The sequence below is a fragment of the Calonectris borealis genome, unplaced genomic scaffold (assembly GCF_964195595.1).
Source record: "Calonectris borealis unplaced genomic scaffold, bCalBor7.hap1.2 HAP1_SCAFFOLD_44, whole genome shotgun sequence".
In the NCBI taxonomy this organism is placed as follows: Eukaryota; Metazoa; Chordata; class Aves; order Procellariiformes; family Procellariidae; genus Calonectris; species Calonectris borealis.
In genome coordinates this window covers 131901-147438 of record NW_027441456.1, presented here as the reverse complement: position 1 = coordinate 147438, position 15538 = coordinate 131901, and the positions used below count along the sequence as shown (strand labels likewise).

Genomic DNA, 15538 nt, shown 5'->3' with positions numbered 1-15538 from the left:
AAAACCAATAGGAAATCAAGAGCACCGACCAGAATTAAGTGATTGGACTTGGGGATCAGGTGATGGGTGTCATTGAGAAGCATGGATGGGGGTAGGGGTCCCTCTCTGGAGGCACCCAGCACGATCTTTAACCTGAGAACTAATAAAAGAGGAATTGGAAACTTTGAATTGAGGCTTTGAACCCTGAAATTAGGTTTTCTGCCATAAAGCGATGCTTTGGTACCAAACGCTAAGGCTTTGCACTCTAAAAATGGGTCTTTTGAAGGTCAAAATGAGAGTTTGGGCCATCCAAATTGCAGACTGAAATCTAAAAGTGAGGCTTTGGTCCCTGAAGAGAAGGCTTTGGAAGCTAGAAATGAGCTTTGGACCCTAGAAATGAGGCTTTGGCCTCTAAACCTGAGGCTTTGGAACTTCAAAATCAGAACTGGGGCCTTAAAACTTATGCTCGGGGCCCTTAAAATGAGTCTTGGAACCTGAAAAGGCGGGTTTGGAACTTATACATGAGGGTTTGTACCCTAAAAATGAGGTTTTGGGACATAAAAGGAAGGCTTTCAACCCTAGAATCAAAGCTTTGGCCTCTAAAAATGAGGCTGGGGGACAAAGTGCCACTGCCCCCCCTCCCTTGGCAATGGTGGACTCACAGTTGAGGATGGCGGCCCTCTTGCAGAGCCGGGCGCTGGCGGCGGCAGGGGGGAAAGGGGTCAGAGGTGGCGCCAGGCGGCCTCGCTGTCGCACACCTCGTGCAGGTAGCGGCAGGTCTGGCCCAGTCTCAGCAGGTGGGGCAGCGTCAGGAAGGAGATGATGTGCAGTAGCTGTGGGGAGAGAGGCGTGGAGAGCATCAATCCTGGGACCCCCCCTGCTTTCAGGGGGAGACCCCAGCCCCACTATCCCCCCCTGCTCAACTCACCATCTCAGGGGGGTGGGTGGCGGCCATGTCCTCCCCCTCCTTGCCACCCTTCAGGCTGCCGTGGGGTCGCTTGGTCTGCGGGGAGAGGATGTGGGTGAGGGGACGGTGGGTGGCCCCATGGCAAGCATCACTCCCCACCCACCCTCGTGTACCCCACCGCCATCCCGGTGGCCTCACTGTCCCGCACTCGTTACCGCCGGTCGGATGTCAGAGGCGATGGCGGCGAGAAGCCCGGTGGCCCATGGCTGCCGTCTAGTGGCACGGTCATGGGATACTGAGTCTCTGTAAGACGGTGGCTCCCATGCAGACGGGGGGTCCCAGAACATGGGGGCGGACGGGGAAGGGGGGAGGAGAGGTGGGGGGAGGGGTAGCAGGGGGGAAGAGGGGCCCCGGGCCTGGGCCGGGGGCTGCTTGGCCTCAGGGCAGGCCCCACGTGCGCCATGTTGAAGCTCGGCCTGGCCGCCGGCCGAGCCCGCCTTCTTTTCACATGGGTCTTCGCTGGCATAGGTCGGGAGGACTGCCAGTCTCTTCCCCTGAGGTGATGCTGCCTCGGACTGATGCCCTAGGCTGCCACTCTGCCCTGGTTTGGGGCCTGCTCTTACCTGAGGGCTGCCTGTGATTGGCCACCGGGGCTGCCACTCTGCCCTGGTTTGGGGCCCAGCCTCCCCTGAGGTGATGCTCTCTCTGATTGGCTGCCTGAGGGGTCACTCCTCCCACGGTCCCCGCCCTCCCTGAGGTGATCTTTCCTCAGATTGGCTGCCGGGGATTTCCCCCTTGCTCCTCCCACCGGAGGGCTCAGACAGCTTATCAATCATCCGTGTGCCGCTCTCCAGCCAGGCGTGATTGGTGGAGCCAGCACGGCCCACCCCGACACCTTGCCCAGTCTTTTCAACTCTTGCCACCTCTCCTGCAGGCCTCAAAGCTTGATTGGTTGGTTAGGTATCAGTCATGTGCCTTGCCCCCACCTCCTCAAATGTGATTGGCTGTCCTGGGTCCACTGACTCCCCACAGACTTCTGGGCAGATGTTGCCAGGCAACCAGCTCCGCCTTCAGGGTTTAGACCCTCAAAATGAAACTGCGGGCCCTAAGAAAAGGCTATGGGTCACAACAGACAGGTTGGGACCCTAAAAATGAGCATTTCTGCCCTAAAAAGGCGGCTTTGGGCACTAAAAAGGATGGGCTGGATGCTAAAACTGACACTTTGGACCCTGCAAAGGAGGGGAACCTCTTGGTTCCCATCTGAGCTGGCTTTGGTGCCCAATAACTCCATGCAACAGACCACCTCTCCTGTCCTGAGCGACCACCGTAACAGGTGGAGCCCAAAGCCGTGGAGCAAAGGAACTCCATGGACATTTGGTGGACATTTTGTGGACATTTCACAGGGGTGGTCCATGGGCTGAGGGAACGATACCTGTGTGTTATAGCAAAGGATGGGAAGGGGAGTGGTGATTCACAAGGAGGTATTGGATAGTGTGGGTCCTGAGCCTGACGTAAATGGTATGGAATAAGGGTGGAGAAAGGACTGTCGTGGTTTAACCCCAGCCGGTAACTGAGCACCACTCAGCTGCTCGCTCACTCCCCCCAGAGGGATGGGGGAGAGAATCGGAAGGGGGAAAGTGAGAAAACTCGTGGGCTGAAATACAGACAGTTTAATAATTGAAATCAAATCAAATAATAATAATAGTAATAATAAATTGTAAGGAAAAGGAAAATAACAAAGAGAGAGAAATAGAACCCAAGAAAGACAAGTGATGCAAATGAATACAATTGTTCACCCAGCCAGTCCCCAAGCGGCGGACCCCCGCCAACCTCCCCCCGAGTTTTATTGCTGAGCATGACGTCATATGGTATGGAATATCCCTTTGGTCGGTTGGGGTCAGCTGTCCCGCCTGTGTCCCCTCCCAGCTTCTTGTGCACCCCCAGCCTCCTCGCTGGTGGGGTGGGGGGAGAAGCAGAAAAGGCCTTGACTCTGTGCAAGCACCGCTCAGCAGTAACGAAAACAGCCCTGTGTTACCAACACCGTTTTCGGCACAGATCCAAATCATTGACCCATACTAGCTACTCTGAAGAAAATTAACTCTATCCCAGCCAAAACCAGCACAGCTCCCCAGTACAACAGAGGATTTTGATGCCGGGACAAATAACGACTTGCCAGCTTGGCAGAGTGCGGGTGCCTTTTCGTGCCCTGAGATGCCCTCCGGGTTTTGTGGTCTAGCGGGGCAGCTGGGGCTTTGTTGCAAGGCCACCCTGCGTCTGGGTGTGCTGTCCTGCAGGCAGCGGCAGAGGCCAGGAATTACACTGTCTGCTCAGCACACTCGGGCTGGTCCCCATGGGAAGGACACCATAGGACTGAGCTTCTTGTTCCAGCTTTATTAGAAAAAAAAAAAAAATTAAAATAGGGCCACTTTCCAGAGGAGAATTGCACTTCTCCAAGGTTCAGCAGGGCCAGCAGCACAGCGACCGCAGCCTCCATCTTGATGGTGGCATTTCTGGTGTCAGGAGGAAGACGGTCTGAGTAGCCAGGGAGCTGACTGAGGGTTCAGGGTCCTTCTGCAAGGGCAGCAGGGCTGCAAGAGAAGGAAGCAGAGCAGGTGTGAACCCCCACTGCCTGCAGAGACCCCCAGGAGTCCCCTCCAGACCATGCCAGCCCCACCCATCTCTTTCCCTCACCAGGAGGAGCAGGTGAGACAAAGAGACCAGCTGGAAGCCGCTGCTCAGGAATGCCCCATGCGCCCCTGACATGCTCCTCTGCCCCTGAAGCGTTTTCCTGGAGCAGGGCCAAGCACAGCAGCATCCTGCCCAGGCTCTGTCCCCTGCCCCACCAGTCCCGGCAAGCACAGCACCGCCCCTACTCACCATTGCAGATATCCCACAGCTTCTCCAGACTTCGCTTCCTCAGCTTCCGTGCGGCAAGCCCTAGGCACAGAGCTCCTGTCACACCTCCTGCTCCCCAGCACGCTCCCAGCAGCACGGCCCGCGGCTCTGCCAGCGCGGCTGCACACCCTCCTCCCCCTCAGCAGGGCTGACCCCAGGGAAGGACAGGACCCGAGGGCAGTGGGACTGGGCAAGGCTCCCAGCGAGCCCACCTGCGTGGTGGGCCCTGCACGGGGCAGCCGGGGCTCTGGCAGCCCCAGGGCTGCCCCTTGCTGCCAGTGCAGTGGAGGGGACTGGGGGCCAGGCTGCCAGAAGAGGGACCCTGGGGGCTGGCGCTCACCGATGAACCTGACGGCCGCGTCTCGCAAGGTGGCCTGACTGTCCTTCAGGTACGGCAGGCTCTGACACACATATTCTCCCACCCTGCTCCTGTCGTGCCGTAGCTGGAGAGAGCACAAGGGCACGGGGCTGATAAAGACCCTCCCCAGCCATCCGGACCAGTCCCTCCTACCAGTGCACTCCTTCCCTCCCAGACAGGAGCCCTGTGGGGCTGAGGTTCAGAGAGAGCCGCAGGCACAGGGGGCCTGGCTGTGCCGAGACCCCTCTGTCCCAAGGCCAGGGCTTACATGTGCCAGGATCTTGTTTAGCACCCTGGGGGCAGGCAGGGGAGAGGGGCCTGGAGAAGAGCCCTTGGGGGCTCCGTGCTTGAGGGCAGGGAAGGAGGATGCAGCTCCAGGCTGTGGGCTCCGGGCTGGAGCAGCGCAGGCGAGGCACAGCTGCACAGCCCTCCCCACGGGCACGCGGGGCAGCCCTCGTCCAGCCGGGTTCTGGGGCTTGGGGATTGTCCTCACCAAGCACTCTCCAATGAGGTGTGTCTGATACGTCTTGGCCAGGTAGCTGAGCTTCCTCCACCCCAGGAACTCTGCACAGGCGAGGAGGGTGTCCCTAGAAGCCTGCAGAGAAGCAGAGGCTGGGAGATGGCACCACAGCCCAGGGAAGGAGACCTGGCATCGTCCTCCTCTTGGCCAGTCTCCGAGCCATTCCCAGCCCCTTGTGGAAAGAGGCAGCGGGGAACAGAGTCTAAACTGGGTTCAGTGCCCAGGGCAGGGACGTGGGGCAGCCACCACCTCAGGCATCTCATGCTGCCGGCCAGCAGAACAGAGGGCCTCAGGAGCTGCTGAGCTGCTGCCAGCGATGGGGCAGACTGCAGGGCAAAGGAGGTGTGGGTTCGTGGCCGTAGGCAGCGAGGGCTGCAGTCCCAGAGACACCGGGGCAGGATGGAGCCAGCAGCACCTCCCACGGGCATCCCCCAGCAGGGCGCTTGGCTCCCCAGCCGGGGCTGCCCCAACCCCTTCACGCCCAGGCGCCAGGTGGGCAGAGCTTTGATCCCGGGATGCAGGGCCAGTCCACTGCTGGCTGCATCTCCCTTCCCACCGCTCTCCCTGCCCCAGGCTGGACAACAAGCTGGCTCTCCACCCCTTGCAAGCGCTGCACCCCTCTGCGCACACCAAGTTCATGGGCCCTATGCAAGGGCACCTGGGGGAGCAGGGGTTTGTTCCTGCAGCAATCCTGCCCTCAGGGCGCTGGGACATGGCCTGGCCCAAACACCTGGGTGTCTCTTGGGCACAGCCCTGGGGGACAGGGATTGGGGCTCAAAGCCCTGGCCTCCCACACCTGCAGGGACAGCTGGGGAAGCCTGTAGGGACTCGTGTGTTCGGTGGCCATGGGCTGCTGCTGAGCCCCGCTGGACCAGGCAGGGCGGGTCTGGGAAATGTCTGTGCCAGGTTCTCCGGCCCTGCTCCTGCTGGGTCTGCAGGGACCCTTCCTCTGGGCTGTGCTGGAGGAGGGCTGAATGGCGAGAGCGGGGCTGGGAGGGGACCCCAGCTCCCCGTCCACCTCTGCAGCAGGCGGCAGGGGGGAAGGAGGAAGGCAGGGGTGGGACCGGTGCAGGGAAGGAGGGAGCAGTGGGACCCTGAGCTGACACACGTTCCCAGATTCTGACATCCAGCAGCCCTTGCCCCTTATGCCCAGGCCACCCCCATGGTGTCAGCACGCCCTTCCCCGCAACACTGGTCGCTGCTCACTGCACCTTGGCCACGCTCTCGGCCTGGTCGTTCATACGGAGGAACAGCGGGAGCAGGACCCTCTGCACTCTCTTCTTCATCTTTTTCTTGATGCTCCTCACCACAGTTTTCATCAGATCTTTGAAGAGGCTGATGGAGAGCTCCCGCACCTGGCTGGACTCCTGGCAGGGAGGAGGACAGGGGGGCTTGAGCAACAGCCGCTCCTTGCCCACGGTGAGCAAGGGCGTTAGCGTGGCTGATGTGAGGGGAGATGCTCCCGAGTCGGGTTCCGAACACAGGGGCCGTGGGCCAGATCCGCAGCTGCGGCTGAACGCCCCCAGGGCCCTGAAAGGCCACGCAAGAGAAACGAGGAGGGGAGCAACCCTGCCTGAGTGCTGCCTGCAGGACTGGGCCCAAGGGCAGACGTCCTTGCAGAGAGCCCACGTGGAGGGCTCAGGCTCCCATGGCAACCTTACGTCATCAAAGAGGGGCAGGAGCTCCTCCGCCAGCTGCAGAGCGAGGAGGCCGGCCTCCTCTCCCTTCATGTGACCCATCGTGTTCCTGAAGAGTACCAGGGCCTTCATCTTGACATCAGCGTTGGCATCCTGCAGGGCCTCCGTGATGTCTGGCAGCAGGACCGGTATTTTTCTTGCCTGTACGAAACACAGAGTTTCCTTATTGTGAAGCGGAGAAAGACCAAAAATGCACCGGTCACTGAGCACCAGCCTCCCGTCCGGCTTCCCAGCAGGTGGCACAGGAGTCACTGCAGCAGCCTCCTGGCAGGCAGTGGCCACCGATGGGGATGCGGGGAGAGCACGAGGAAGGGAAGGCAGTGCAGGAGAGCAGTGTCCCCTGCTCAGACACCCCCTTTTCCGACCAGCCTGAAGGGGCAGATGGGTTGGTAACCCTCTGGGCCTGGAGGGCTCCCCAGGCCCTTCCCAGGCCCCTCCATAGCCCAGAGGGTGGCTGGAGCCATCACCCCACATTCTGACTCCCAGCCAAGGCCAAGCCACCGCATTATCCACTGAGCCCCGGGCCCTGGCTGCCAACATGGCTCCGCTTGACTTCACCCTGCTCACCGTCTCAGGCATCTTTGAAAGCGTGATGAGGCCGCTGAGCACCAGCGAGAGCATCACCAGGGTTGGATGCCTCAGGTACCTCCGGTCTTTGTAGAGGGCAGCAAACTTCTCTGTTTCAACTCCTTTGTAGGTGCAGACCAGCAGCTGAAACAAAGACAGCAGTGAGAGACTAGCAGAGCCTGCAGGGCTGCCTCCACTGCGCTGGCACAAAGGAGGCACGACACGCGGGCGGTGGCAAGTGTCTCCTCTCCCCAGACTTGAAGTCCCCTCAGCCTGTGCGGAGGCCATGCCTCTGCCCCAGGCCCAGCAACCGGCCTGACTCTGGCTTCCGCCCCTTTCTCTGCCCCTTCCCCAGGTTTCCAGGCTGCAGAGCAGGGCAGGGGGATGCAGGCAGGGGGGAAGCAGAGTAGTGCTGGGCAGGGGCAGGTTTCGTGTTTTTTCCCGGCGGCCAAACCAGCACACGGCAGCCCCAAGTGTCTGGCACGGGGTCTGGCTGGTGCTGGGCAGGTCCCTGCTGACCCTAAGGGGCTGTGTCCGTATGTACTGGAGGAGGTGGCCACTCGGAGGCAGGCAGGAGGGGAGGGGGCCGTGCCTGTTTTCCCTGGGCAGGAGGGGAGGCAGGCACAGCCCTGAAGGTGAGCATGGTCACTCACAGCCAAAAGACAGATGCAGGCGTCCTCCGTGGCACAGCGGAACACCTTGCGCAGCTCCTGGTCCTCGAGCACGCTGAGCAGCTCCATCAAGACGCTCAACAAAGCCCAAGGCGTGGAGATCATCACCTCCCACATGGCCAGGGCAGCGCTGCAGATCCAGAGTGCTCGGTCAGCAGGGCTGCCTCGGCCACTGCACTGTGCCCGGGCCAGCCTCTCCAGAGCCAGGCTGTGCTGCAGCCCTGGCCCTGCCCACCCCCCTCACTTGGGGTGCCCGGGGGCCCTGCCCGTGCAGGCAGGAGGGGGCTGAGGTGCTGTTCCCCAAGGGGCAGGGAGGAGCGTGGTGGTGGTGCTCTGGCTTGGCCAACTTGGGCTGCTGCGGAGCTGGCTGACCCGCTGGGGCTGGGAAGCGTGCTGGGATGGACGGCCCTGCTCCTCGGGGATGTCCTGCACTTTTCCGTGCGTCTGGCAGCCAGAGAGTCTCTGGGCCCCTCTCCCCACAGGGAACAAGCCCTCAAGGCTGTCAGGGCCAGTACCTGTCACACGTCGGAGAGATCTGCAGCAGGCTCCTGACCGCTTCGCTGGGGCACCTCTCGGTCAGCAGGAGGAGGAGTGAGTCCAGGCTGTGCCGGGCTGGCTCCGTGTGGATGTACTCCACAGTGTTGTGGATGTACCTCATGATCTTTGGCACCTGGAGGGGACACAGGGGAGGATGTGTGCAGCCAGCGGAGTGCAGCCATTTCCCAGCTACCACTGAAACTGCTGCCCTTCCCATCCCTCTCTGGTGCCTTGAAATGGCTTCAGGTGCCTGAGAGAGCTGAAGGAGGAACAAGGCCTGACAGGGCTCATGGGCAGGGCAATCCAGCCACAGGGCACCTACCTCTGTCAGCCAGGAGGCAGGGTCTCTCGTGGCCATATCCAGGATGTTGCTGCCCATCTGCCTGTCACAGATGTCGTCTACTGTCAAGGCCTCAATGGCCACGAGGAGAATGTCTGTCCTCTGAGAAGGCTGGAGGTATTCTCCAAACATCTACGGGCGGAAGGAAGGGAGGGAAGCCATGTCATGCCAAGCACCCTGATGGTGCTGCTTGGCTGAGTAGCGTGAGCAGCTCTGGCAAGAGATGCCCGGCAGTGCTGTCAGCAGTGCCCGCAGGAACGCTGGAAGCACGGGCTGCAGTCTCTGCAGGGCGGAGGAGGAGAGCAGAGGGTCCCCCGGGTGAGGGCGGAGGGCTGGGGCCTTGGGACGTGCGTTGCCCTTACAGAGAACCAGGGCTCGCTGGTGGCCAGGAGGGCTGGAGCTGCTGCTGGGACACTGGAGTGCTGCCCTCGCATAGTCCCTGCTCGGGGACAGCAGGAACCCTCTCTCCAGGGACAGTGAGGCCATGCCAGCCCCGCTGACTCTGGGTCCCTTTGCTCACACAAGCCTCCTGCCCATGCCACGCACAAGAGTCCCAGCAAGGCAGAAGCTCATTACCTTGGTCATGTTGCTGCTGTCGAGTGAAGAAAGCACGTGGGTGCCCTCAGAATTGCATCCCGGTTGGAGCTGTGGATGCTCGGGATTATCCTCTGGCAGAGTCTCGCCTACATGGAGGGGAAACACAGAAGAGTCGGTAGGACACAGCATCTTGGCCAACAAGCTTCCCAAACAGAGAAAAGAGCTTTAAACTCGGCACGGCTGAGGAGGGAGGCTGTGCTGGGGCTGACTCCCAGCCCCGAGCAGCCCTGGCATTCAGGCACCGCCACGCCCCTGCCCGTGGGACCCCTGCTGCCAGCGTGCCGAGGAAACGGGATCCCAGTGTCGAGCCGGTGCCGCTCGCTGGCTCCGAGCCTGCCCAGCCCTGGGGGGCCCCTCACTCACCGATCTGCAGCGGCTGGACCACGGACACCTCGTCGGGCTCCGGCGGAGAGCTGCTCTCCTGGGGAGCCTGCACCTCCTCCCAGGCCACCCTGGGGCGGCTGGGGGGTCTCTCCGCCATCCTGCAAAATGGAGGAAAGTGGGGGGGGGCAGGAGAGCAGCTTAAGGGAAACGCTCCGTCGCCGTGGGGCTGCTGGGGACGGCAAGGAAAGTCGTGGGCTGCGCTCAGGGTCTCCTCGCCAGCTCCGCGCTCCTGCCCTGTCCCGTCGCTGTCTTTTCAGACACTGCAGGGCCACTGCCACGCTGGCTATATATCCTGCCCTGGAGTGTCACGGAGTGAGGTCACAAAGGGCCCCATTGTGACCCACCACCCGGGCTGGGAGGGGCAGGGGGTCCACTGCGCGGGGTAGGGAGCCAGCTCGCCATTGGCCCATGAGTCCTCTTGGGGTGCCCCCAGGCCCCCATCTTCCCTTATGTCCCCTCAGGACCTTCCTGGACACTTTGGCTCCTCCCAGAGCCCTGCATTCACACGCCCCAGCATGGCCCCAGGACCTCCCTGGGAGATCCCTGCTTCTCCCCCTCCGTGTAATGCTCTCTTTACATCCCTCTATGCCATCTGGCATCTCACAGTTACGTCCTTTCCCCCACTCTGAAAATCTCTCTCAGTACCAGGAAGCAAAAGATGTTGATGCCTGCTCCTCTCCTCTGATTGCTCTTTGGGGATACAGTTGTCGAGGGGACTCTCAGAGTGTGTATCGCTTACCAGATGCTGTCAGAATAGGAAACCCGAAAGAAATATTCTCTCTCTTTCCTACACTGCCTTGACATCTTTAACCAACGCCCTCACGTGCAGCCTAAGAGACAGAGAACTTGAGGAGTCATTCAGAAAAGTCTTCTCTAAACACATGGATCTCACTGGGATCCAAACCACGCCCGACTCATTTGAACAGCTTCTAAGCTGCTCCTTATTTGTGCCTTTAGAGATTTCTCCAGATTGCTAAGGTGCGCAGCGGAGAGGATAGACAGTTTTTGATGATGTCTGCCACCTCATTGCTTACAGAAGCTCTCATTCACTTTTGTCTTCATCAACCCTGGCTCAAGGTGCAACTCACCCTTTAGAAAGTGAGAAACTGTTGGAGGTGGCAGACCATGAAAGGAGAAAACTAGTTGGCCTGGGGTGAAACCGGTGAGACCATAAAGGCAAAACGTACCAGAGAAAAGATGGGAAAGTAGAGCGTCAGCATACAAGGGGAAAAGAGGGACCAGAAGGGTGCAGCTGAAGATGAGCCGGGGACACCTGGGGTCCCAGTCCAGCAGCCCTGTACCTGCTCCGTGCAGCCTGCCGCAGGACAGGAAACCTGTTGCCCTGACTGCACCGCCTGTGTTTGACTGGCTGCTGCAGTCAGGCGGACCTGGAGTGCTCCCCGACGTCAGCGAAGGGGCACCCTGGAGTGCTGGTTTTGCCTGGGATAGAGTTAATTTTCTTCACAGTAGCTGGTATGGGGCTATGGTTTGGATTTGTGCTGGAAACAGTGTGGGGAACACAGGGCTGTTTTTGTTACTGCTGAGCAGTGCTTGCACAGAGTCAAGGCCTTTTCTGCTCCTCACCGCACCCCACCAGCGAGTAGGCTTGGGGTGCACAAGAAGCTGGGAGGGGACACAGCTGACCCCAACTGACCAAAGGGATATTGCATACCAGATGACGTCATGCTCAGCATATGAAGCTGGGGGAAGAAGAAGGAAGGGGGGACGTTCGGAGTGATGGCGTTTGTCTTCCCAAGTCACCGTTACGCGTGATGGAGCCCTGCTTTCGTGGGGACGGCTGAACACCTGCCTGCCGATGGGAAGGAGTGAATGAATTCCTTGTTGTGCTTTGCTTGCCTGCGCGGCTTTTGCTTTACCTATTAAACTGCCTTTACCTCAACCCACGAGTTTTCTCACTTTCACCCTTCTGATTCTCTCCCCCGTCCCACCGGGGGGAGTGAGCGAGCGGCTGTGTGGGGCTTAGTTGCTGGCTGGGGTTAAACCACAACACCTGGAGAGGACAGAGGAGAGAACAAACCTCACCAACCAAGGGTTTTGTTGGTCTGTGATACCTCTGATTCTTCAACGATTCAGAGGGTCAGATTGGAGTGGAAAAGGGTGGTCCCACTCAGTTGTGCTTTCTCTTCTCTTGTAGATATTAAAAATGCCCAAGGGATTGGTAAATCTGTTCAACAGAAGAAACAGGTCACGTGACTATTACTTTGGTTTGCATCTCTTTGTTTTCAAAACCACTCAAAACCACAGTGACGCTGTAAAGGGAAGGACCCTTTACAGACCACAAGGAGGGCTCTGAGCCCAAGTCGGCCACCTGCCACACCAGCGCAGCTCCCTCAGGATATACCTTTCACAGCCTGCTCAGCTGGAAGCCTCCGCAGCGCAGGTTGTCTCTCAGCAACCCAAGGGCAAGAGGGGCCTCCAAGAAGCGGGGAGAAGGGATCTGGTTTTGGTACAAGCAGAAGACGCTCCTGAGAAGAGGGATTCCTGCCCTTCGGTCGTGGCCCTGGCATTAACCTCACCATATTCCTCTGCTGACTTCTGGCTGCAGATGGAGCACGGCGCGACTCCTCCTGCACGCTTTTGCTCTTCCAGCCGACGGCTTGAGCAGGGCTGGGCCATCCCCACAGCGTGCTGGGAGCTGGAGCCCTTCACCCCACAGCATGCTGGAGCTGGAGTCCTTCATCCCACGGCATGCTGGGAGCTGCAGTCCTTCACCCCATGGCATGCTGGCAGCTGCCGTCCTTCACCCCACGGCATGCTGGGAGCTGCAGTCCTTCACCCCATGGCATGCTGGCAGCTGCAGTCCTTCGCTCTGCAGCTCCACTCCCTGGGAATCATCACCCTCTGGGAGTACCACGACGACAGCTCCTAATTACCTGTCCTGAGAGCAGCTTCCACCGCCTGTCCCCTGCCGCCCACCAACAAGAACAGCACTGTACTCTCCCGAACCTTAACCTGAACCCAAACTCTAACCCAAACCCCTAACCCAAACCTCTAACCCTATATGCTACACATAGAATCCATTGTCCAAGTCTGAGAATAAGATTGGATCAAGCCACACCTAAGCTGCATCAGGAGTTCAGAGAGCAAGGGGGTCTTCTCTGAACCTCGTGACTGAACGGGAGGGTCTGCCTTACCCTTTTCATCCTCGGTCTCTATGTAAATCATTCTAGACCAATTCTTAACTCGATTTTCCTTTATATGTTTCATCCGTGCCGTAAGGATAGAGTGAACCTTGCCATCGAACTCTGTTAAGTCGCACTTTTATAAATGGCTATGAAAATCACTTTCTGCTAATACCTTTGACAGTGGTTCTTTAAGCGGCCTCTAAACCACTCATTCACGACACCGCTCACAGGATTTTATTCGCAGAAAATGAACCCAATATATTTTTCAGGTTCATCAATTATTAAAATGCAGTCAGGCCCCGGCACAGCTAATACAACCCATGCCTCTAGAAAGGACTCTGCACCCCTTCAATTTAGGGAATGGCATTTGGGTAAAAGCACACAAAAGGAAGGATAATTTACCTCCTTGGTGGGAGAGACCATTTTATGTCTTGCTAACCTTTCTCAGCAGTACAGGTGGAAGAAAATTCAACTTGAATCCATCACTCCCACCTGAAAGCTGCAGCCGGTCTGGTTATAGAAGAAATCTGATTAACTGTATTCTTCTCTCTGAATAGTCTCGTTTAGCATTAGTAGCTTAGCAGTAGCAGCTAAAGTAGTCGAAGCCTTAGGCCGCAAGAGCTGACCGAGAGTAAACTTTTTTGATAAAACTAATGCTGCTAACAAAGAACTAGCTGAATCCAGCAGATACGAGCAGAATGAAGAAGATAAGGACCAAGGAGACAATTCCAAGAGAATGAAGTAACTTCAGAAGAAGGCCAGACCAGCCACAGTGAAAACCAATAGGAAATCAAGAGCACCGACCAGAATTAAGTGATTGGACTTGGGGATCAGGTGATGGGTGTCATTGAGAAGCATGGATGGGGGTAGGGGTCCCTCTCTGGAGGCACTCAGCACGATCTTTAACCTGAGAACTAATAAAAGAGGAATTGGAAATGTTCACTTGCACCTTGCATTTTCAGCAGGATCCTGGGGTCAGACCCTGTTACGGTGGCTGGCCTGTGTAAATCCATAACACTTTGGACCATCAAAATGAGGCTTTGGAGCCTAAAATGAGGCTTTGGAAGCCAAAAGGAAGACTTTGGAAAGTAAAAATGAGGCTTTGTACTCTATAAATGGAGCTTTGGAGCCTCAAAAGAGGCTTTATGCCTGAAAAATGAGGGTTTAGACCCTCCAAATGAAACTGTGGGCCCTAAAAAAAGGTGGGGTTGGGACCCTAGAAAAAGACAGGTTGGGACCCTAGAAATGAGGATTTTGGCCCTGAACAGGAGGCTTTGGGCACTAGAAAGGAAGGGCAAGGTGGACAAATGAGGCTCTCGACCCTGCAAAGGAGGGGAACCTCTTGGTTCCTCTCTGGCCCCAAGAAATGAAGCTTCAGTCCCGAATATAGGGCTTTGGGCACTCCAATGGAGGCCTTGAGCTATAAAAGAGGGGTTTGGACCCTATAAATGAGCGTTTGGACCCTCAAAAGGAGGGCTTTGGCCTTAAAAATGGGGCTTTGGAAATGAAATTGAGGCTTTGAACCCTGAAATTAGGTTTTCTGCCATAAAGCGATGCTTTGGTACCAAACGCTAAGGCTTTGCACTCTAAAAATGGGTCTTTTGAAGGTCAAAATGACGGTTTGGGCCATCCAAATTGCAGACTGAAATCTGAAAGTGAGGCTTTGGTCTCTGAAGAGAAGGCTTTGGAAGCTAGAAATGAGCTTTGGACCCTAGAAATGAGGCTTTGGCCTCTAAACCTGAGCTTTGGACCTTCAAAATCAGACCTGGGGCCTTAAAACTTATGCTCGGGGCCCTTAAAATGAGTCCTGGAACCTGAAAAGGCGGGTTTGGAACTTATACATGAGGGTTTGTACCCTAAAAATGAGGCTTTGGGACATAAAAGGAAGGCTTTCAACCCTAGAATCAAAGCTTTGGACTCTAAAAATGAGGCTGGGGGACAAAGTGCCACTGCCCCCCCTCCCTTGGCAATGGTGGACTCACAGTTGAGGATGGCGGCCCTCTTGCAGAGCCGGGCGCTGGCGGCGGCAGGGGGGAAAGGGGTCAGAGGTGGCGTCAGGCGGCCTCGCTGTCGCACACCTCGTGCAGGTAGCGGCAGGTCTGGCCCAGTCTCAGCAGGTGGGGCAGCGTCAGGAAGGAGATGATGTGCAGTAGCTGTGGGGAGAGAGGTGGGGAGAGCATCAATCCTGGGACCCCCCCTGCTTTCAGGGGGAGACCCCAGCCCCGCTATCCCCCCCTGCTCAACTCACCATCTCAGGGGGGTGGGTGGCGGCCATGTCCTCCCCCTCCTTGCCACCCTTCAGGCTGCCGTGGGGTCGCTTGGTCTGCGGGGAGAGGATGTGGGTGAGGGGACGGTGGGTGGCCCCATGGCAAGCATCACTCCCCACCCACCCTCGTGTACCCCACCGCCATCCCGGTGGCCTCACTGTCCCGCACTCGTTACCGCCGGTCGGATGTCAGAGGCGATGGCGGTGAGAAGCCCAGTGGCCCATGGCTGCCGTCCAGTGGCATGGTCATGGGATACTGAGTCTCTGTAAGACGGTGGCTCCCATGCAGACGGGGAGTCCCAGAACATGGGGGCGGCCGGGGAGGGGGGGAGGGGAGGGTGGGAAGGGGTAGCAGGGGGGAAGAAGGGCCCCGGGCCTGGGCCGGGGGCTGCTTGGCCTCGGGGCAGGCCCCACGTGCGCCATGTTGAAGCTCGGCCTGGCCGCCGGCAGAGCCCGCCTTCTTTTCACATGGGTCTTCGCTGGCATAGGTCGGGAGGACTGCCAGTCTCTTCCCCTGAGGTGATGCTGCCTCGGACTGATGCCCTAGGCTGCCACTCTGCCCTGGTTTGGGGCCTGCTCTTACCTGAGGGCTGCCTGTGATTGGCCACCGGGGCTGCCACTCTGCCCTGGTTTGGGGCCTGCTCTTACCTGAGGGCTGCCTGTGATTGGCCACT

General features: G+C 58.3%; 1 protein-coding gene across 1 annotated transcript; it reads right to left on the bottom strand.

Annotated features, from left to right (window-relative positions):
• Window positions 1-2498: 2498 nt before the first annotated feature.
• Window positions 2499-15172, bottom strand: LOC142076335 (uncharacterized). Its single transcript, XM_075138655.1, has 14 exons — window positions 15041-15172; window positions 14847-14921; window positions 10276-10282; window positions 9048-9154; window positions 8454-8603; window positions 8110-8264; window positions 7577-7724; window positions 6924-7067; window positions 6321-6497; window positions 5871-6026; window positions 4633-4734; window positions 4122-4224; window positions 3764-3823; window positions 2499-3474 (listed from the first exon to the last, which is right to left on the bottom strand). The coding sequence occupies exons 1-14, from the start codon at window positions 15170-15172 to the stop codon at window positions 3344-3346; spliced, it is 1647 nt and encodes a 548-aa protein (XP_074994756.1). The 3' UTR covers window positions 2499-3343.
• Window positions 15173-15538: the final 366 nt, after the last annotated feature.

Coding starts and splice junctions, on each gene's coding strand:
- LOC142076335 (XM_075138655.1), bottom strand. CDS start 15,172: ATGTTCTGGGACTCCCCGTCTGCATGGGAGCCACCGTCTTACAGAGAC. Junction 14,922..15,040: donor CCTCTGACATCCGACCGGCG/GTAACGAGTGCG, acceptor CTCTCCCCGCAG/ACCAAGCGACCCCACGGCAG. Junction 3,475..3,763: donor GCTGTGGGATATCTGCAATG/GTGAGTAGGGGC, acceptor CTTCTCTTGCAG/CCCTGCTGCCCTTGCAGAAG.